Raw genomic sequence first — 23,809 nt, 5'->3', positions numbered from 1 at the left:
GTGCTTTCCTTTAGTTCACCTGGAAGAGCAATCTGGGTTTGAAGTCTTGAGTAGCGTGCCAATCACGCACCGTGCCATATTCTGCCCTCAGATGCGTTCACACGACACTTGCTGACTTCAGGGGTAAGCATCTGAGGGCATAATTTGGCTTGGCGAGTGCAGCCATAGGTTGAGAAGATTTCACTGATGAGCAAAGTTTGTGTCTGGGCACTGGTTGTCAGACACAACACCGTGTAGACCTCACATCAGATATAGGAAAGAGGACAGGCAGAGTGAGAAACAATCATGAGAAGGCTTTTCAGAGCTTGGAAGAGATGGAGTGTTGACACCTCAAACAATAAATAGCCTTATAGATTCATAGATTCTAAAGCCAGAAGGGCTCATTATGATCAACTAGTCCGACCTTCTGGGTATCTCAGGCCATAGAACTTCCCCAAAATAATTCCTAGAGCAGATCTTTTAGAAAAACATCCAGTCTTGATTTAAAAATGGTCAGTGATCGAGAATCTGCCATGATCCTTGGTAAATTGTTCCAATGGTTAATTATTTTCACGGTTAACGTGAATTATACCTTATTTCCAGTCTGAATTTGCCTAGCTTAAATTTCCAGCCATTGGATTGTGTTAGACCTTTGTCTCCTGGACTGAAGAGCTCATTATTAAATATTTGTTCTCATTGCAGGTACTTATAAACTGATCTCAAGTCACCCTTAACCATCTCTTTGTTGCGCTAGATAGATGGAGTCCTTGCCTCTGTCACTATCAAGCAGGATTTCTAATTCTTTGACTATTCTCATGGGTTGGCTCTGAACCCTCTCCAATTTATCATCGTTCTTCTTCAATTGTGGACACCAGAACTGGATGCATTGTTCCAGCAGCAGTCACTCCAGTGCCAAATACAGGAGTAAAATAACCTCTCTGCTCCTATTTGAGATTCCCCTGTTTACGCATCCCAGGATCGCATTAGCTCTTTTGGCCACAGAGTCATATTGGGAGCAGATTTTCCAACATGAACCCCAAATCTTTTTCAGAGTCACTGCTTCCCAGGACAGACACAGTTTGAGACTTATCAGTGAGCCAGTTTTGAATTTAATGTGTGCCATAGTCATTTTGTATCATTTTAGTTTTTTGACTCTGATGGACTCCGTACAGCAAATGCTGAAAAGCCAGTAAAATATCTGGGCTCTCTGGGGAAAGGTGTCTGGTGATTCACTCTACTTGTGTAAGTTAGGGCATGCCTACACTGCCCAACCCTCTCCCCCCTCTTCCCCCCGAAAAACCCAAAGTGTGTTCTTAACTCGGGATAGTTAACTCAGGTTAAAATAGCAGGTGAAGCCACAGCAACTAGGCTAAAGCCTATAGGGCAGCCTGGGGTTGAATTCAAGCTGCTAACCTGAGTTAAAAGCTAAGTTGCCATGTTTCCATTGCTCTTTTAACCTGAGTTCAAGTTAAGAACACACCTTTTTGTTTTTGCAGGGTAGATCTACCCTAAGTTATAATTAAATGCAGTGACAGTGACTATACATGGTAAAAAGCAACAGAGGGTCCTGTGGCACCTTTAAGACTAACAGATGTATTGGAGCATAAGCTTTCGTGGGTGAATATCCACTTCGTCAGATGCAAAACTTATGCTCCAATACATCTGTTAGTCTTAAAGGTGCCACAGGACCCTCTGTTGTTTTTTACAGATCCAGACTAACACGGCGACCCCTCTGATACTATACATGGTAAACTGTATGCAAAAGTAATGAATAATCAAGTAACACACATGATTATTTCTGTCTTCTAAAGCAGAAGGGAAGTTAATTAGCACAGCAATCTCGGATGAACCATTTGCAGAAGATGTAGCTATCGGATGATCTGAGAGTATGTAATTCTTATACAGGCATATGATATTAACACAGTAAATCCTCTGTAGAGCCCCCGAATGTAAAAATCGCTCAGCTGATATTTTGTGTCATGTGTTATACATTTTATTTATTTTTTTTCCTAAGAGGTTTCATTTAAAGTAATTGGTTCTTTCTCCAGTTCACAAGGAGTATAGGAAGCCTCCGATATTTCACAGTGACAGGGTCCTTGAGGAAAGATTTAGCTGCTTGCTACTTATTTTCTCTGAAATGTGTCATTTTAGGTGGACTTTTGACAGGGAACATTTTTATTAGTTTATGGGATTTGGAAGAGCTGACACACACGTTTATAGTGCCTCTGGAGAACTTTGCTGAAAGGCCAGGAAGCCAATTCCAAAACAAGAGCAGTCCTATTCCTAAAACATTGCTGTTTCTTTTTAAAATGTGAATTAGAGACTCATATTGGGAGTGTTTTTTCATCGACTTTAATCTATTTTGGACAATTTGGCTTTGCATTATTGTTTTGTTTCCCCAAAGCACCAAATTTACCCATTCAATACTGAATGATGACCAAAGCCAGGTTAATCTGGGGGAGTTGGGAGAGGGGAGCGCTCTTCCACTAACCCCCGGCAGCCCAACATATCTGACACTGAGCTGATGGATGGGGAGGGAGGTGTGCATGTGATATAGGATGAAGGTTGTGTGTCTAGGTTTCCAACCCTGCTCCCATTAAAGTCAAGGTCAAAACTCCTACTAACGTCAGTGGGAGAAAGAGCAGGCTCTCAATATCACTTTCACCACTGAAAAAGAACATTTTATCTGTTCTTTTATGGCTTCCATGCAGAAATAAAGAAGGAAAAGATTAAATCTGATCTAAAATGCAATCACCTAGCCCTCAAAACACATAACGCGAAGGAATCAACTTTGGACGAAAGAAAAAAGGGCTACAACGCCGGATAGCTAGGATTTCATAAGAGATGAAATCATTATGGAGAGAATTTAGATATTACCAAACATACTGACTCAAAAAGAAGAACAGGAGGACTTGTGGCACCTTAGAGACTAACAAATTTATTAGAGCATAAGCTTTCGTGGACTATAGCCCACTTCTTCGGATGCATATAGAATGGAACATATATTGAGGAGATATATATACACACATACAGAGAGCATAAACAGGTGGGAGTTGTCTTACCACCTCTGAGAGGCCAATTAATTAAGAGAAAAAAACTTTTGAAGTGATAATCAAGCTAGCCCAGCACAGACAGACAGTTAGATAACAAGTGTGAGAATACTTACAAGGGGAGATAGATAATACCTTTCATAATACTGACTCAAGTGCTTTCTGATGTAACACATATTAAACTTAGGAGAAATGTGGACTATGATGCAAGCCAGAACCGATGGTTGATGTGTAAATATGAAGTTAGAGATCCTCATTTCTCACACTGGGGACTGGCTGGTAAGCAAATCCCTCTTTTGCCCCTAATGAATGTTTACAAATATGTCTCTGTGTATGTCCAGTGTAGTGGAGTACAGGTGAATAACCTGAGCTTTTAAATGATTTTAACCACTGGTTAAATATTATGAAGTAGTTGAAGCTGATATCAGTCCAGCTCTTTGCAGTGTATTAAAATGTCTTTCTGTACCAACAAGCTGTGTTTCAGCAGAGAGTCCCTTTACTTTGTATAAAGATGTTGGCATAATCTAGCGACGACTCAGACCCCATGTCTTTAGGAATGTATAACATCCTTTATCAAGACAGAACACGGTGGCTGTGGTTTGTATGTCCTAGATGTGGTTGCTACTTTTATATGTTTTAAAGTTATTAACGCAAACTGGAAATACAGTAGTAGTCCCACTTACGCGTATTATGAATTTTCTTTTTTGGGGGTTAAACTAAAATGACTTCTCATTTTTTGCTATGACAAATAAACAGCTTTAATTATTGATAGCATACATGATACGCCCATAGTATCTCGGGAAACAACAAGAAAACTTCCTTCTTTTGAAGCAGATCTTGCTCCCATTGAAGCCAATGGTGAAATTCCTGTTGACTTGAAAGGAAACAAGATCAGGGCCTTTAAATTCCCTGAGCCAGTAAGTAGGATTTGTTCCCTGGGTGTCTGAGTGTCACCTTGCTCAGTGCATTCTGTCCCTACGGTGAAGACAGACATCATATGATGACTGTAAAGAAAATACCGAAAGCTTGACAAATAAAACAACAATAAAACAAAACATACATAATGGGACAGAAAATTGACAGCACCCTGTTTCAAAGAAACACCAACAGGTCAAATGGAAAATCAAGCATTCCTCCTTTGCTGTTAACTGCATGTGGAAGAAACTCCCAAACCAGTCTAACAGAGGTTATGATGCAAAAAAGAAATGGCAGAAATGTTGTATTCTCCTGCCCAGCAAAGAGATATATGGATTAGCTGGATTGAGCTGATTCTTTTGCATTCTCCTCTTGTAGTTTTGCTGGTGGGTTGTTTTTTGTTGTTGTTGTTGTTGTTGTTATTAAAAGCATTACTAATGGCTTCCTTACATCCTGAACATTGCAGGACAGACTGTTTTTTTGCACATTAGTCCTGCCTCTTAATTTCCATATTTGCAAGACGGAAAATAAATATCGGCGAGAGTATGCTGGCAAAAGCCCTGAAGCTGTGATAGCGCATACACATTAGTTTGGAGAGACCCAAAGAATTTCATTGCCTGGACAACATATTGATAGAAAGATTGTCTTAAGGACCACCTGCTCTCCATTCACAAACTAGTCACATCTCTCGGGGCAGCTACAGCACTTGCTGACAGGGAAAAGTAATATCAGGAAAGTGTTGAATGTATTTTTAAAGCTGAAAGGTGTAATAGCTGGAAACCATGGCCCTGGTTCAGTGCCCATTGATGACAGTGGGACCAGGCCCCATAAAACCAACCAGATCTTCACTAGAAAATGGTCTGCAGGGTGCTAGTGACCTAGAACCCCAGTTTAAAATCCTCCCCGTTTATAGTCAGTGAACAAGTATCAGTCACTATTAAGGCTCCATTTATAAAGGGTTATTTACTGATCAATAGATGTTTTAATAAATGATGAATCAATTGCAATGGAGTCCCATAGGTCAATAGATTGCTTATCTCCATGTCTTATCACCATCTTTAACGCATTCTCTGATATGCTTTTTAACCATCTGCAACACATACAACTCGTGTCTGTGACATGCTTATAAACACCTCGTGATCATTTAAAAACCCTTTATAAATGGAACCTTAACCGAAAGTGTGACCCAAACAGGGGTACGATTTTGCAGACTGCGGGCAGGAGGGTAAGATTTTGTGACAATTACTGTAGATGGTATTAGGATTTATAGCATTTTGGAAAGAAAGTGGCATCCCAATACATAAGTTGCAAGGCCAATAAAAGAATAAGGACGCTGTTCAGGATACACCCGAGTTGATGAAATCCTGAAGTTTGATGGGACACAGGTGGGCCTCAGACCATCAGGCTTTTTAAATCCTTTTCTATCATCTAGTTCTTCTGCATTCTATTCTGACAAAAGGTGGAGCGGCCAGCGGCATTCTAATCACTTGAAGCTTATTTTACTTTCCATCAGGATAGATCCCGAGTTCCTCACTCAGTTTTCACTTAGGCAAAACTCCCATTGAAGTCAGTGGCACCTCAGGATTTGGTCTATTATGTTTAATGCCTCACCGAGTTTTGAAAGTGAAAATTATTCTCTACCTAACTGATCCTTTTGTACGTTGCTTTCCTACATCTCTCCATCAGGTTTTTCTTTTGCTTGGCTTTTTTACCTTAAAAATAGCAAGTAACGTTAAGTCTTGTCCTTCCTTGATTTTTGATGGAGGACTGATTGGAGGATATACACCTTGTGACAAGATGGTCGATATAGTATGGTGGGTCCTGCGCTTTTCTTGGTGGGGGGCGGGGGCTAAAATACCACCCCTTACCCCTGCTCTTGGGGCACCGAGGGCCCCACTAGTGGCCCAGGAAGGTGGTAAAGGAGGGAAGTGGGGAAGGGGTCTGGGTTTGCTCCTCACTCTAAGTCCCAGCCCCTCTCAACCCCTGCAGGTTCTTACCCCCTTCTCCCTTGGGTGGGGTACCTTCAGTCCTTAAACGCTGTGGGAGGGAATGTCCCTCTCCTGCTGGGGCAGGGTTTCCCTTACTCCGGTTTTCTGTTCCTCCAAGTCTAACAGCACACCTCCAAGCTCCAGTCCTCTCTCCTTCCGCCTTTCCCCTGACTGCCTGAAGCAGGGGGTTTTATTAGGTTTCTAACAGGGCCTTAATTGATTACAGGTGCTCCAATTAACCTGTAGCAACCCTCCCTAGTCTACAGGGAACCACGCCTTAATTAACCTAGGGTTTATATATTTCCCTTCTACCACTTCCCACTGCTCCCTGGCCCTCCTGTATCACACACCTGTAGACTGGGAGCTGGCTCTGTCCTTAACTGAAGGGGGGAACAGGGTTGAATCCATGAGTGAGATCTTATCTATGCTTTAGATTAGCCTCTGTTCAGCCATCACAGGCCAGCAACTAGCATAGCTGCTTTGGTGCTAATTCCAACTGTAGATACTCGGAAAGCCATGATTTGCACCGGTTCAGGTTTCTCCCTGCTTGAAAGTCGGATCAGTTCAAAGGGTGCAAATCACAGTTTTTCTTACCTCTACATGGGGGTTTGCTACAGCACAGCTACACCAATTACTGGCCAGCAATGGCTACATCTCAATACAGACAAGGCCAAAGATATCTTTCCTTCCAAGTGTTAATAAAATGAATTGAAAAGTATTTTAAACAGTCTGAAAAAAAGGACAATCACTTCTACCCTCCTTTAATGTGGGTTTTTTTTTAAGTTTTCTGATGTCATAAACCTACTAGACTTCCAGCTGTCCATAGAGTCTTTCAGGGCAGAAAAGGCCTGCATTTCTAATGTTAAAAAAGGAGGGAAGAAAAACCTCTTTAATTAAAACAATATCCCCAAACAAAACCAAAACAACTCCTTCTTTCCCTACATCCTAAAGATACAAAAGCACTTATCCTGGTGCATAGATTTAGGTAGCAAAATGTAAGCACTCGTGTGAAAATGTTGCCTCCATAATAATCTTCTTCCCATATTCTTTTGTATTTGTAACCGTACTAAAGATCGAGATTTTGTGCCTTTTAAGGGTTTTGGTTTTATTTTTAAAAGAAGCCTTCAAAAATATCTGTGATGGTGTTTTGTTACAGGCCTTTGGCAATTGCTGTTTTGGGTTCAGAAATGTGGGGCTTGTACCTCCTGGAAGATGTCAAGAGCCCTAAACTCAGCATCTGCTCTGAACTCTTGTAATTAATTGTTGTTTTTAGCAAGGATGAGAACGCTTCATTTTTCATGTTGTCCTCACGTGTTAGCATTTCTTTTCACACACACACACAAATACGGTTACCACAAGAATCCCTCTAAGCATGGATCCAAACCAGGGCCATCCCATACATTGCAAAGATGGGCATTTCACACGCCACAGGATGAGCCTCCCTTTAAAATAATGCTCTATTAATCAATGGTTACGATGCAGCAAAATCCCTTATGCAGTGCAGCCACATTCATAACGAATGGAGCAGTCGGAGGCCAATTTCCATATGCAGGGTTTGAAGAATTAGTTACTCCCATCACTGTTGAGCAGGAGTCATGTAGTTTAATGGCCCCATGCTAAGGATTTACATCCCTTGCTGTCATGATTAATATGGCAATGGAGATTGAACTGTGTGGACGCATTGATTTATTGGGCTGCAGGGCAAGGAAAAGCAAATCCAGGCTACTTACCTCAGTGCAGACCCCTTCGGTGTTGCAATGCCATAGCCTTTGGAATCCAAGTTACCTCCCACCTTCATGGTGTCACATGGCTTGCGCTGCTCTATATACTCATTCATGGTGGACTCCAGGAGGTAGGCGTACTTCCCTTTTGACTTCCTCACCCGGATCATCCCCTCTTCTGTGGTCCTCACAAAAACGGAGGGTTCCGCTGATTTCATGTATGTCCACATCTTCTCAAACACGGCAATTTTAGATCGCTGCATGGGGCAACACAAGCCCAGCATGTATTAGACTGGAAGCAGAAGCTTGTGTACCAGTGGAGACTCAGAGTTGGCTTGAGCATGTACCTATGGTTTGTATTAGTTAAGGAAGGCCAGCTGTGTTAGAAATAGTTTAATGAGTGACTTTGGGTCAAAGAGCTCAAATACCCGGCAAGCCCTCTGGGCCATTTGCTTCAAGTAATTTCAGGATAAGAACCATCTAGCAATGAGTGTCATTCACCCAGGGCTGGATTGTTTCTGTTAGGTATAAGCAAGATGAAAGAGCTGCATGGGACTATATCTCCCTAGGGGGAACAATGGGAGGTGGCATTTTCAGCAAGCAGAATTCTCCACAGAGTCCCTGGTGTGGAGGGAGAGCATACCCTCTACTAGAAAGGAGAATTCACAGGAGGTGGAGTGGGGAGGGGTTATCACAGCCTATAAATACTGTACTTTGAGTACACCAATATACTTGGAAACAAGGAAAGTATTTCGATGCCAAAGATGGTAGGATGAGAAGCTAAGGCAAGGAGGGTGGAAATGTTCAGACTAGATGTTAGGGAAATGTACTTAACAATAAGAGCAATTATATGGCAGAATAGACTCCCAAGGGAAGTGGTAACGTCTCCATCCCTGCAGATGTTTGAGGAGACATTAATGGGAATGTTGTAGGAAGCAAAATGAAGGAGGTAGACTAGATAACCAACATAATCTTTTCTGGCTCTGCTATGTATGTTTCTGCCATACATAATGGCAGCGTATTTATATATGGTAAGTGGTTCCATTTGATTACAGGGCAAACCAAAGACTTGTTATTCTGTAAACTTGAGTTGCAAGTCACAGGGTAATTACTTTTGGAACCGCTAAGTGTAATTACTCAGTAATGTGCAGAAGCATGTAATTACTGTATGTTTCTAGGTTATTTACAGGATTCAGCAAACTACATGATCTGTAGTTTCCATGGAATGGCACAAAGACTAATACGATATTTTTGTTTTGTATATGAAAATCTTAACCATTTTCTCTTACCCTAAAAAATTCTTTAGTTGACCCAGCTTCCAGGGTCCCGTAGGCAATCTCTGTCTGCTTGGCTAAGTCTTCTGCACTCTCTATGGGGGACACCATCCGTTCCACTGTCAGGAAGGCAGCCAGGTTAGCCGTGTAGGAAGAGATGATGATCAAGGTGAAAAACCACCAGACACCACCAACTATGCGGCCAGAGAGGGATCTAAAGACAAAAGTGAAGGGTGAAGGGAATCAGGATGAAGGAGTAGAAGATACAATTCGGTGATATAGGCCAGAAGGGTGGTATGTGGTTTAACACCGTATCAGCGACTGTTGAGCAATACCAGCTCTTACACCTGTTTCCTGGGAAGCTCAGTGTCAAAACGGGAGAGTGTTTCTCTCTCTATTTCCTTGTTAAATGGGTCAAGAAACAGGCTTGAGTGAAACAAAACTATCACTGCGGCTGAAAAATAATGTTTGCAGAGTAACATTTTCTTTAATTTTCATTTTCTTTCAGATAAAAAAAAAAAAGCAAAACACAGCAACAAACAATAGGAAACTTTAAATTCCTGGGTAGGGTAGTACCTACCTCAGATGGAATTCTTTACATATATCAGGAACAAGTGAAATCCTAGCAATGATATATGTCCAATGCTAGATAAGGACGGTAAAATGATCAGTCATGTGCAGAAAAGGCAGAAATATTTAACAAATGTTTCTCTTCTGTATTTGAGTTCTAGGTTCATGGAATTTAAGGACCATCAGGTAATCTAGTCTGACCTCCTGTATATCATAGGCTATTACATTTCATCCAGTTACTCCTGTACTAAGCCCATTTGGAAAGAAACAGGATGATGTAATTCATATCTTACAGTCATGATGAAATACTTTCTTTTCCATCAGTAACTAGGGAGGACATTAAACAGCAACTATTAAATTAAACATTTTTAAATCTGCAGAACAGGATAATGTGTATTACCCTGTCTGAGTACTTGTAAGAGTATTAAAAGAATGGGCCAAGACACTCTTTGAAACATGAATGTTGATTTTTAACAAATCTTGGAACAGTAGAGAAGTTCCAGAGCACTGGAAAAAAGCTAGTGTCATACCCATCTTTAAAAGGGGTAAATGGGATGACATGGGTAACTAGATGCTGACATAAATCCCGGGCAAAATCATGGAAAGGCTGCTATGGGATGCAATGAGTAGTGAATTAAAGAGTGGTACCATAACTAATGACAACCAGCATGATTTTATGGAAAATAGGTCTTGTCAAACAAGCATCTTTTTTTTCATATGAGATCACAAGTTTGGTTGATAAAGAAAACTGCATTGACATAGTATAATTAGACTTCAATAAGGCATTTGACTTAGTTCTGCATGACTTTCTATAAAAACCACTATAAAAAATCAGTGTAGCACATAACTAAATAGATTAACAACTGGTTAACTATTAGATCAGAAAAATTAACTGTATATGGGAAATCATTAGCCAATGAGAATGTTTCTACTGGAGACCCTCAGGGTCATTGCTCCTTGGCCCAATGGTGTTCAATAATTTTGTCAGTCATCTGGCAGAACACATAAAATCATTTCTGGTAAAATGTACAGATGATCTGAAAATGGGTGGAGTGGTAAATATTCATGGCACATGTCAGTTGTATAGACTGATCTGGATTGCTTGGTAAACTAGGCTCATCTGAACAATCTGCATTTTAATACAGCCCAGGGACAAGGGGAATTCTCCATCACTTGGAGTCTGTAAATCAAGACTGGATAGCTTGCTCAAAGATATGCTATCGCTCAAACAGAAATTATGGGTTTGATGCAGAGTTCAGCATGCAAGGTTCTTTGCCCTGTGTTATGCAGGAGATCAAACTCGGTGATCATAATAGTCCTTTCTGGCTTTATACTCTATGAATCTACTGCATTCTCTCTCCAGTCAGATTGCCAAATTACTCTAGGATCTGGAGACAGACAGATAGATTGCTCAAGCAGGAATCTATTTACTGCATTCAAACATTTTAATATAATTTTAAAGGGAAGATTCTGTTTTTAAAAGGGTTTTTAATAATGATGCTTCCTCCTCAAATTACTTGTACTCTCTTTCCTTTTTTAGCCAAACCCATCTCTCAGGCAGGAAGGAAACCATAATGCTATTTTATGCAGCCAGGCTGGCAAGGACAGGGTTACCTATCAGAAACACTGCCTCCCTCCTGTAAGCTCAGCCTTTTCTCTCTGCAGTGTGTCTCTTTAACATCCTCTGTCACTGCTCTGAAATCTGGCCTGGACTATGGTAATGGAAATATAGCCTTTAAATGACAGACACGGTGATGACACATGTCAGCATCCATTCCATCCTGTGTCTGAGTTTGCATGAGTAAATGGATCCAACAGCCATGCTTTCTAGAAGTCATTGTGGGCTAATACAATTTGGCAAACAAAACTCCACACCCCATTGCTCCAGCTAGGGAAAAAACAAACAAAAGCCACACTTCACTAATCACAGAAATCAGAGATGGAAAAAGAGTGAATTAAAGTAGTCTGTTCCCTGCACCGCTCCTCTATATTGTATATTACTGCTTTCTCCGGGCTATCTTTAAATCTCTCGCGGATGTGGGAGTAGCTGTTCTTTCAGACATCATGTATCTCATTTATATCAATCTGACCTGAAATCCCTTTGGTCAAAATTGCCATTCTTTGAGCTCAGAGAGACACCACTTAATGGAAACCAGGGACCACATTTGCTCAGCAACAAAACTCTTCTGAATACATTTGCAATTTGCAGAAGGGAGACCACACATTTTTAATCTCAGGGAAATAAAAGCCAATGCATCAAACACACTCTCAGCTTCACACTCCTGGAAGAGCAATCAGAGCAGTTTTTGCAAAGTGCAGAGAGAGCAGGCTGCAGGAAATACAGCACAGTAAATAACAGCAAACTGTTTATTTTACTTATTTTTTCTTCTTCCAGATTTGTGAGTGAAATGATTGCTTATGAAAGTAGAATTGGCTTTCCAGCCCCTCTGCCAAGGCATCTCAATGCTGACCTGTAGCCCCCTGGCTACTTCAGTCCTAGGCTTACTTAACCAGTCATGTATATTGCAGGCTGCTTCTGTGAAGTCAGCAAACTCATTATCACCTGAAACCTGAGCTGGAGGTGAAAGATTTCAAAGCAGTGGAATGTATAGTCTCACGTAGAATCCCGCTCCCTGATCTAGTTAATATAACTTACCTCTGAAGTGATGTTCATAAAGGTGATTGTTTCTATTCTTTAAAAAAATCACCTCTTACAAAGCAATAAGAACCCCATCTTTTTAATATAGGGCAGGTGGACAGGTTTCATGACTGTAGGACACTGTTATAGTGTGACCATCTTGCAGCTGTTCAGAACCCAGCGTGACACAAGTTAGTTGCCTTGGCCCAGATGAGTTGTTGGCTATCTCAGCAAAATGGCCAATGACTAGATGGTCCCAGGGACTGAACTGCCTCCCATAGAGGTGTATGCAGTGTAGTTGTAGCTGTGTCAGTCCTAAGACATTAGAGAGACCAGGTGGGTGAGGTAATATGTTTTATTGGACCAACTTCGGTTAGCGAGAGAGACAAGCTTTCGAGCCACACAGAGCTCTCAGATGCTCCGAATACCTTTTCCAGATCTCAAGAAGAGCTCTGTGTAGCTTGAAAACTTCTCTCTCTCACCAACAGAAGATGGTTCAATAAAACATATTATCTCCCCCACCTTATCTCTCCCCAAGAGGTGGTCATTCTAAATCAGAGTTAAGGAATGATGTGGGGAAATGGGAACTAACACAACATTCTTTCTGCAGAGGATTTCAGCCTCCAGGTCCATCAACTCCAACGCCTTTCACCAGAGTTCACAACACATTACTTTTAATAAATGGTGGAGGGAATGGGGAGGAATTGATGGGTTCAGTGAACACACCTTTGGATCTGCTGGAAAACAAAAAAAAACCAAAATGTTTCCCTAATTAGTCTAGATGATGTGTGTTTGGGGAAGGAAGCACTTGTAAGAGGCAATAGAAGCACCAAACAAGAGTAACCGGATAACGTCAAATCCAATACTTTCTGATGACGAAGGCCACTTCAACCTGGCAAGCGACACTTGAATAGCTAATTATTACATTCATCCTCCAGCTGCAATTATACCGCTTTTCTTCCCTGATGAAGCTGGGATATATTTGTGACTTAATTCCAGTCAGCTGCAGTCAACTGGACCCCAGCCTTTAGACTGGAGACATCATTACCTTATTCTTTATTGATTTATCGCGTAGGGGCTGCCTACGGTTAGCTGCAGATGGCTTTTGCTTCCAGATCATGCGCCTGTCATGAGCTGGATAAAAAAGTAACAATGGGGTATTGGCATCTGCTCCCTGCAGAAGACGACACCCAGTGGAAACAGCCACTCACCCTAGTGTCATAGCAATGTGCCTTACCACAAGCGGAAGCAACACAAACCTCACACACGGTTATGTTTTGGTGTGTGATGGTTCATCAGAGACAAAGTTGAAGAGCAACATTTTGTCCCCATTGCTAGATATGCAACTTAGAGTGAGGAACCTTAAATCTAGGCCTCTGTGAGTACATAATAATGAATTGAGTCAGATTGCAAGCACTTTGGGGGCAGAGGCTATCTTTTAGGTTTGTGTTTGTACAGGACATAGCACAATGGGTTTCTGGCCCATGAATGGGGGCTACCGCAGTACAAATAAATAATAATAATGAAGGGAATATGTCCATGATGAAACGTCACACGATTGGATGTAACCCTACCGGGCATTTCTACAATTCGATATCAGTGACATATGTTAAGCAGAAGGTTCTCAAGTTGGAATTTTCGGGTCACACAGATAGACTAGCCAGACTCTGGACCCGTGCTCAGTAGAACAATGGTACTGCTGACCAAATTTAAATGACTGAGAAGACAATAGCAGCTTATGTAACATATTTTATAGCCCTTGCCCTGTTGCATCTGTAGACTGAAAAGAGGCAGCAGTGCTATCACCATGGATACAGTTTTCAAAAGTCCCTAAGTGACTTAGGAGACCAAGTCCCATTTTCAAGTGACAGACACTTAGGAGCTTCCATTTCATTGCAAGCCAATAGGACTTAGTCTCCTAAGTCACTTCGACGCTTTTGAAAATTGTATCCCATAGAGATTCACCTAAATTGTATCCTAACAGAGATTCACCTACAACTTGAGTGATAGATGTCATTTTTAAACCAGTTGCTCCGAAGTTCAAGCCCCAACACAGTCTATTTTGTGTCTTTATACTACTTTATATTAATAGGCTGTATGAGGTTTGAATTCCCTTGCATTGAGTATTCTCATGTCTCCTAGGTCATGCCAAGCATAACATTAGGTTAGTCGGCTTTCCACTGTACTGAAACTGCTGTTAGTGACTGAGTTCTCTATTGAAGTAAGGAAAGATTTCTGTGCCCACATCCTTTAGCCCTCACAAAGACATGCCATGGGTCTTGACATTTGGATCTGTGTATTTAACTCTTGTATTTATTCATAATCATGATTGTATTAATACTTGGGAACAGCAGCCTTTTTAAACAGAATAAAATCCTTGCAAGTAATAAGCGGAGAGGATAATGGTGCAGCAAGAGGCTTTCATTAATGTTTGGCTGACTCTGGGATGTGGAAAATGATGAAATAGCTAGATTAACCAGATGGGGTTTTGTTTTGATTTGTTTTGCCACATTGCTTTCTCTGCACTCAGAGCAATTCTCTTCTACACACTCCGAATTGAGACCCCTGGGGCTCTTCTTCCAGCTTTATCTGGCTGGCCATAATCACCCCATGCCTCTGCCCACCACCGATTCTCTATTGTCCTTATTACTGCCAGCTAGCAAGGCCCATCTCTCCAATGGAATATTACTGAAGTCCTCCAGGTACCATGTTCCTGTAGGAGTTGAATGCTGAATTTTTTGGTCTTCTATTTCCACTTTGTGACATTTGGGGAAAAAGTCCAAATCGGAATGAAAAGCAGGAAATTCTGAACTTTCCTATGAAATGAATATTCTGACAAATTTCAATTTGGGCCCATTGAAACATTTCATTTTGATAAGGTAAAAATGTTTCATTTCTACTTTATCCTTTCAATTCATTTTGTTTAGACTTTTACACTACAGTAAACTATTGTATGCAAGATAATCTATATGATATTAAATTAAAATATTAATTTGCATATTATCAGCCTAAATTAAATGAACTGAAATGTTAGTGTCATATCCGATTGTTCTACCTTATCGAAACCAAATGTTTCAGTGTTATCAAAGTGAAAGGAGAAATTCATTTTGACTTTCTCGTTTTGTTTCAATAACCATTTGTTTCAAATTTTTCCCATGAACAGCTCTGCCAGAAGTAACCTGTTCCCACAGAATGTTTAGGTTTCCATTAAAGCACATCTTTCAATAGAAAACTGTTCTGTCATTTTTTTTCTAGAGGATCATTCTCCCTATGCAGAGGAGCTCTCCGTTGGTAGAGAGCTAGTTGTTGTGCTAGCTCTATCCCTCACACCTGGCATGGAGGGAAGAGGGTGAGGGGCGTTCCAGGGATAGGATGGGCACATGGCAGGGTGGAGCTTCTCTTTGCCCCATCCACCACTGCCATGGACCTTATGCCAGCGGTGCAAGTTAAAGGCCCTCCTCTGAAGATCTAACATGTATGAGGACTGGGAGAGCTGAAACCAGTTCCTTGGCCACCCTGTCTCCCATCACGACTGCCTTTGAGTATCTGCCCCATGGTATTTCTTGAGAATTTCTATATCTGGACACCCAGTAACATCATTTTGTGCCACTCAGTGTTTGTTATTGCATTTGTGAACATGCCAACCTTCCACTGGCCAGAGGCTTAAAGGAGAAGCAGGGAGGAATGTCAGGGTCACAGGCCAGGACAACAGCCATAAGGTTGGGCCACAGACAATATGCTTCTTCCTTGGTATTGACTTCCCTTCCCCCCCATACCCTCATTTACCATCTGTCCCAGTGCAGATTCACCTACTGCCCTCTTGGGCTGTCTGGTAAATGGCCTGTATTTTCACCTGTCTGTGAAAGTTATTAATTAAAAATGGTGCCCAGTCATGTGAAAATTTAGGATATTTGCCAGGCAGGCAGAATGCTGTCCATATCTTAAGGTATCCTGGGCAGTCGGCCAATGGTGCTATAGTTCTAAAGCTCACAATTCTTCTTGCTCTTGCAGGATGAATCCCACTGACCAACATTAAACTCTTGTTTTAAAAACCCTTCTCCTCTCCTGCCTGACAGGTGAGATGGTGTGGCCCCAGAACGATCATGCCACTGCTGATAGTGATGAAGTTTCAATTCCCCTTAGTTCTCATGGAATGAAGGTTTTCTGTGTTCTAGTTTTAGCACTGATGGATTCTTCACAGGAAAAAGAAAAGCATCCAGCTAATGTCTCATTTCTTAAAACAAAATGCAATCCCAGATCAGACAATTTGCTCTTTGATCTTATCCCTCACAGAAGGTAACTGAACCTAACAGGAATTTGCATGTGCTTTGCCAGCTTATTACAGAGAACATCAATTCTCTAGCAGAATACATTTGATAAAAAAAAAGATTAACAAGATCATCATGAAATATACAAAATAAATCTCTTTGAAAATTGTTTGAGTATCTTCTCCGTTCTCCCTCCCCCACCCTTAGAACTCATTTCTTCTGGAGAATTACACTTAAACTGACAGCGTTTTAATTAGAAATGAAAATCCAGGATGCTAAAGAGATGGCTGTTTTGGGAGGATTTCCCAGATTTGCTGTAAAATTCATTTCTAATAAAGGCTTATTTAGCCGACTGACATATTTGTCAGTGAATGAATTTATGCAAAAATGGGGAAAGAAAATCTCTTAGACACCTGCGGAGCAAATGCAACTTTTGGTCTTCTACATACACAGCCTATGTTCTCAGACAGTTGTCTGTTAACATGGTAATGATCATTGCACATGTACATGGGTGGTTAGACTTGGCAAGGCATCTAATGAAAACATTTCCTTTGGTTCTGATTTGTGAGGGGCTTTGTCCTCTGCTTTTGCTCCCAGTTCCAAATTTAAACACACCCTAAATCTCAACGTTAAATCAGTCAAAAATCAATGATTTTTTTTTACTTCTTTTGGAATTGCAAATTTCACACTTTCATCCCCAAACCCCAGCTCAGCCCCAGGTTTGTGAACAGTGGAGGAGATTTTAATAGACTGGGTCTGAGAGTGTGGAATTGGTAACAGACTGAAAGCAAGGGAAGTTGGGTGAGATTTTAGGAACCATTGTGCCCATTTTGCACAGCTGCAGCTATTATCCTCTTAGGCCCTCCTGCTTCATGGAGCATTTTGAATGAGCTCCCGACTGTTTTTTATGACATTTGAACCTTGATTATAATACACGTTTCTCCCCCTGCACGGTTATATTAATTTTTGGCCTTTCATTGACAAGCCGAGTTTGCATATTACTCATATACCAATTCTGCTTCCCTGCATAATAGCCTTGGACTTTTGACTGCAAACCTTGGTGTTAAAATGGACCCTCAAGAGTACATCTTATATATGTGTATGAACACATTTCCCCCTATCATTTTAATGGCACATGTTAGCCCTGCTTTCCCCAACTCCCCCGCAACTTTTTACATGGTGGTAATGAATGCATGTTTTAGTTCAAAGTGGCTGAGTACATAGGCTTCAACCAATCCGAATATTTTATGCAAATAGGAGGGGTTTAAGTAATGGGAACAAATCCTTACAGAAGTCTGAATATTGTACCTATTATATTCTGTGTTCTCATTTTAAGCTCGTAAGAGACTGGAAAAATCAGGAGAGCGCCAAGCTTTCATTTATCTGTTCACCGTCTGGGGAACTATCCTTTGCCATACCTTCAGATATAATAATGAAGCCCAGACTGCCTATCGATACCAACGTATTGGAAAAATGAGATAACTATTCTAGAATCCAAGCAGAAGCCATTATATAAAGTTGCTCTGAGTCCATTTACTGTTTAAAGGTGCAGTGACCATGCATATAATTTGCGAATAAGCAGTCTCCCTGATTAATCTCGAGTCTGAATCCCAATCAGAATGGATTTAATCATATCGCCATTGTACGCAGAAGGCCTTCAGTCCATGCGGCATTCTGATTTGACTCCAGTCTGTGTGGGTTTAATTACATTTTACAGTTTGCATACTCCTCCCTTTCTCTCTGTCGGCAGGCTAACGACCTTGGCCAGCAGGATATTCCCCCACCCCTCCTTCCTCTACAGAACAAATTCTCATTTTCTTCCATTTCTATTCACTGGGCAAAATCTCTCTCTGAAATGAATTTTCGTGCTTAGTCAGAAATGTAGTACACCACTTACGGTTATTCAATCTTTCTTTTTCTCTCCCGTCTTTGGATCTCATTGCAGCTGCAGTGTGAGTATGAAGGGGATCTGGTAATAGCTCTTTTCAAGACACCCAAATCTGCATTTCTGACAGAAGAGGGGCGTCTAATAGCCTGAGCAAAGGACTCGAGGTCAGCAACACTTTATTTCTAATCCCAAGATAGCACTGCCCCCTCATGGGACCAAGGACAATTCACTTAACCTCTCTTCTTCAATTTCCCCTTCTCTAAACAGGTGGTAATAATATTAGTTACATAATTTAAGTGGACGTCATGAAGATTAAGTCACTGGGTCAGATCCACCTCCTGGACTCTGCTGCTGCAAGTCTGGTGTGGATAGCGACTAATGTCCTTCTGCTGAGGCACTCCAACCACCAAATAGAAGGGAATAATGAGGGATTCTCCCAGCAACATCTGCTGGTGGGGCTCTGGTAGGGTCTTAATCAGCCCTTCACCGGTGAAAGTCCTTGTAGGGGAGAGGAGGCAGTTCTGCCTCCTGCCCGCTCCCAGGGTGAATTCCCCTCTGGTGCCGCTGGTCTCACTGACTCACGGAAGTGCAAATTGCATCCTGCAGGCTTGACCAATATGTAGACAAAGAGCTCTAGAGACTTTATTATAAATACTAAGTGTTACTAGTGGCCTCATAGACTAGGCTGTAGGAGGTCTGGACATCTTGGCTTTAAACTAGTGGGTGAAATTCTGGCCCATTAAAATCAATGGGAGTTTTGCGGTTGCCGTCCATAAAGGCAGGATTTCACTCAGAGTGCAACTCTTCTGCTTTCAGTCTTGTCCACTTAAGCAGTGAGCATTGACTATTGGCAATGACCACAGAGAAGCTTGTGGCGGTTCAGAGTCCATTCCTTCTACCTCTTAATGCCATTGTCAAGGGTGAGGATTATTAAGGAGAAAACTCCGGCCAAACGTTTTATGCTCATGGGCAAAAGGGAACATTCAAGCACACAAAGGGCACCGGTAGCCACTTCTACCCATTATATCTCTCACGAGGAGCCAACTTTCCAGCTTAAGAATCAACTTTTTAAGCGAGCGCTGAAAAGCTCTTTGACACGTTTCTTCAATCCGACAAAGCCATCCGTTGTACTATTAGAATTTGTGCTTGGCCAGCAGGCCTCGCCAAAGCAGCTTCCTGTTCTTTAGTGCCACATTTGCATGCTAAGACACGAGAGAATGATGCTGTGCTGATGGATATCAGTTGGTGGGAGGGACAGAGAGAGATGGATTCAGGCTTTGGGGCGGGTACTTTGTCATCTCCGTGTTTGGAAGGTGCCAAATGCACTTGGGGTGCCACTGTATTATAATTAATGTAATCACTATGATATACAATAGAATCATTGATGATACTTTTGTCCTGCCAAAGTGTTCAATACTTACATAAGCCTGAGACGGTTGGTGGTCTTCAGCCACCAGAAATAGGATGGGATTGTCAGATCAGACTAGGGGATTTGAGTGTTTGTTTATTTTAATTGGAATTGATATCCAAATCCTGTAGGTGACTTTGGAAATCTGTAATTTCCATGCGATAAATAAGACATCACATCAAAGTGACGGCTCCATAACCTAGAAAATGGCCTCTTACAAGCTCGTCCTTTACAAAACATATTCAAAATGACAAATAAGGGAGATACGGGAGGAAGAGGAGGGTGAGTGGATAGTGACTAATGACTGACAGTGAGTGACAGTTACATTCCATTAATTCCTCTATGGCTACAGGAGGGCACATAGCTACAACTGCTAAGAAACCTCAGCCCTCCAGTGCACCTTTGTGATGACCCACACTGCTCTACTGCCCAAGGCTGTGATACAATCCGCTAACACTGATCTGTAACCATGTGCTCCCTTCCACACGCCACTGTGTTAAAATTCCCTAATCATCCCAGCCACACAGTTAGCCTTGTAGGGTGAAATCCTGACCCCACTGAAATCAATGGGAAAATTCCCCAGTGGGACCAGGATTTCACCTATAGAATAGGTGGTTCCCTAACAAACCCAGGATGGGGTGTGGGAGGGTCCACTCTTTATCGTTGGATGTGTATGTGCAGCTCACACAAAAGTCAATCTGGCATCTAGCTGAGGGCATAGAATCATAGAAGATTAGGGTTGGAAGAGACCTCGGGAGGTCATCTAGTCCAACCCCCTGCTCAAAGCAGGACCAACCCCAACTAAATCATCCCGATCAGGGCTTTATCAAGCTGGGCCTTAAAAACCTCTAAGGAAGGAGATTCCACCACCTCCCTAGGTAACCCATTCTAGTGCTTCACCACCCTGCTAGTGAAATAGTTTTTCCTAATATCTAACCTAGACCTCCCCCACTGCAACTTGAGACCATTGCTCCTTGTTCTGTCATGTGCCACCACTGAGAACAGCCGAGCTCCATCCTATCAAATCCCCCCTCACTCTTCTCTTCTGCAGACTAAATAACCCAGCTTCCCTCAGCCTATCCTCATAAGTCATGTGCCCTGACGACCTAATTATTTTGGTTGTCCTCCGCTGGACTCTCTCCAATTTGTCCACATCCTTTCAGTAGAGGGGGGGCCCAAAAATGGACGCAATACTCCAGTTGTGGCCTCACTTGTGCCAAATAGAGGGGAATAATCACTTCCCTCCATCTGCTGGCAATGCTCCTACTAATGCAGCCCAATATGCCGTTAGCCTTCTTGGCAACAAGGGCACACTGCTGACTCATATCCAGCTTCTCATCCACTGTAATCCCCAGGTCCTTTATGCAGAACTGCTGCTTAGCCAGTCAGTCCTCAGCCTGTAGCGGTGCATGGGATTCTTCCATCCTAAGTGCAGGACTCTGCACTTGTCCTTGTTGAACCTCATCAGATTTCTTTTGGTCCAATCCTCCAATTTGGCTAGGTCACTCTGGACCCTATCCCTACTCTCCAGCATATCTGCCTCTCCCCCAATTTTAGTGTCATCCACGAACTTGCTGAGGCTGCAATTAATCCCATCATCCAGATCATTAATGAAGATGTTAAACAAAACTGGCCCCAGGACTGACCCCTGGGGCACTCAGCTTGATACTGCCAACTAGATATCGAACCGTTGATCACTACCCTTTGAGCCCGACGATTTAGCCAGCTTTCTATCCACCTTATAATCCATTAATCCAATCCATACTTCGTTAACTTGCTGGTAAGAATACTGTGGGAGACCATATCAGAAGCTTTCCAAAATCAAGGTATAGGCAGAATGCAGTGAGCTGGGTTATCTGTCTCTTTTCTGGCACAGCTACATCCTTCAGTGGTCAGGATCAGGTTTTTAAAAGGGCCCTGAGGAAGGAAACCTGGAAAGTCAGAGTACCCAAAGGGTGCACACCTGTTTCATTCCAGAAGGCTGTTAAAAATGGGGAGAAAATGAAGGACAAGAGGAGAGCAAATGGGAAGAACCCAGAAAAGTAAAAGTGTATTGATGGCTGATAGGGAAGTCAGAGATAAAAACATATCCAGTTGTCCTCCTAAGTGAAGGTGCTATAGATACTCTCCATGATATTGCCAGGTACATTTAAGGGATGGATGTTTAGGATGAAGCTTTGTATGGAATCTAAAACTAGGCAGTTTGGACAGGGTGATGGTTTCCATGAAAGGCAAAATCATTATTGTTCCGCTGGTGAAGGTTTGCAAGCTTGTGCTACAAGCAAAACACAGTTTTCAGTCCCCCTGAGCAAAACTTTCTTTGTAAAAAAGCTGCTCATATTTTTCTCACTTTGGTGACATTTGTTAGCTTTGCTGCACAAATTTCACAAGGTGACAAGCATAAAATTCACCAGAAGCACTAGCTGAGGTGCCTCAGGAGAGCCATTTCTCAGGAACTTCCTCTGCCTCAGGTAGCACAGAATTTCACTGCATTTTCCTTTCTTTTTAAATGGGTGCCTATTCTGCTGTGTTGCCAGGTCCAACAATCTCACCCTGCTGAGTTTATTAGGTGCAAAGATTTAATTTATTTTCGACTACATCCCACCAGTTCCTCATTTCCCCCAAGGTCCTTCTTTTACATTTCAAATGCAGTCACAGTTTCTGTTTTCATCTCTGAGATTGCCTTTGGATTTCAGGGCAAACCAGTTTAATTCTTCCTTAGTTTCACCGAGTGGCTGGCCTTTCTAAAGGGAACTAGGTCTCAGCCCACCTGTGACATGGCTGGTTTGCCTCCTCAGGTGGAGACAGTGAATTAAGTCATGTGACAGGTAGTCATGTGTCTAAACCAGGCCTCTGGGAGGGTAGAAGAACAAAGGCAGGTAGACAGCTAATGGGGGTAGTTGCAGAGTGAAACTTCAGAGGGAGACAAAGTTTGCTGCAGTGGTCCTTGAGCAAGGCTTTTGGGGCAGGATACAAAGACCCAACTGGAAGATCCATACAGGTCCCGGAGCATTCAGGCCTACACACTAGTCCCCGCAAACCTCCCAGAGCAGGGGGGCTCAAACCCTCAAAGGGGCACATATGCATAGAGCAGGAGTCGGCAACGTTTGGCACGCGGCTCACCAGGATAAGCACCCTAGCGGGCCGGGCCAGTTTATTTACCTGCTGACGTGGCAGGTTCGGCCGATCGCAGCCCCCACTGGCTGCGGTTCGCTGTCCCGGGCCAATGGGGGCGGCGGGAAGTGGCGCTGGCAAGGGATGTGCTGGCCGCAGCTTCCCGCCGCCCCCATCGGCCTGGGACGGCGAACCGCGGCCAGTGGGGGCTGCGATCGGGCGAACCTGCCCCGTCAGCAGGTAAATAAACTGGCCCGGCCTGCTAGGGTGCTTACCCTGGCGAGCCGTGTGCCAAACGTTGCTGACCCCGGCATAGAGTTAATATTATCAGCATTAACTCAGCTGCTAAAATTCCACACCCCTTTTTTTTTAAAGGGTCTGGAAACAATGCCAGGGAGAGCAGCTCGGCCTTGTCTGCCTCTCCTCAGCCACAGATCCTGACTCCCATGTGTGGTGTACTGAAAACTGTGTTAAAATGGTGATCGATTACCTTAAATTCTGAGGGTTTTTCCGGATCCTGCTTGCAGGTAGGGAGCGCGGTAAGGAAGCAGACAAAGTCAGCCTGCAGCCAGCCAGCCTACACTAAGGTGGGGTGAGCTGAGCTGTCTGTTTTATGGAGCAGCCTGTTTTCTCTCTCTCTGATTTTGGACTCGTGTGTGTTATCATTCTGAATTTGAAGAAACAAGGTATTGTTGTGTTGCAGCCGCTCAGCCAGTATTTTATGTTTATCTTTGGGGATGCCGTGAAACATAGCACAACAGCAAGGCTTCATGAAGCCAGAGAAAGGAGGAAAGCATGCCAGGGAGCAGCATGCCCTGTATTTCTGTCCTTCCACAGGCAAGCCCTATATGGATTGCATCCTTTTCCAACTATGCTTGTGGAGTGGACAACAGAGCCATTTATTCTTTAAAATCCCACTGAATTTCAGTGGGAATTGGGCATCTAACTCTTTTCACTCCTTTGAAAACCCCAGTCTGAGCGGCAGGGAAAGGGCCC

The 23,809-nt window shown here is 42.6% G+C and overlaps 1 protein-coding gene across 24 annotated transcripts in view; it reads right to left on the bottom strand.

Moving 5' to 3' along the window:
* GRIA1 (glutamate ionotropic receptor AMPA type subunit 1) overlaps positions 1-23,809 on the bottom strand; it is a 168,156-nt gene that overhangs the window by 15,790 nt on the left and 128,557 nt on the right. For all 24 annotated transcript variants that reach the window (XR_010589935.1, XR_010589934.1, XR_010589939.1 and 21 more), the window contains 2 exons: positions 8,943-9,141; positions 7,663-7,910 (listed from right to left, as the gene is read on the bottom strand). Coding sequence is in view for 15 of the 24 variants with exons in the window: in XM_024106816.3 (XP_023962584.1) it covers positions 7,663-7,910; positions 8,943-9,141 (447 nt within the window). In the remaining 9 variants the exon portion in view is untranslated. The remainder of the gene's footprint in view (positions 1-7,662; positions 7,911-8,942; positions 9,142-23,809) is intronic.

Source organism: Chrysemys picta, chromosome 8 (genome assembly GCF_011386835.1).
Source record: "Chrysemys picta bellii isolate R12L10 chromosome 8, ASM1138683v2, whole genome shotgun sequence".
NCBI lineage: Eukaryota > Metazoa > Chordata > Testudines > Emydidae > Chrysemys > Chrysemys picta.
Note: the sequence above shows the minus strand (reverse complement) of the source record. Positions and strands in the feature narration are given on the sequence as shown.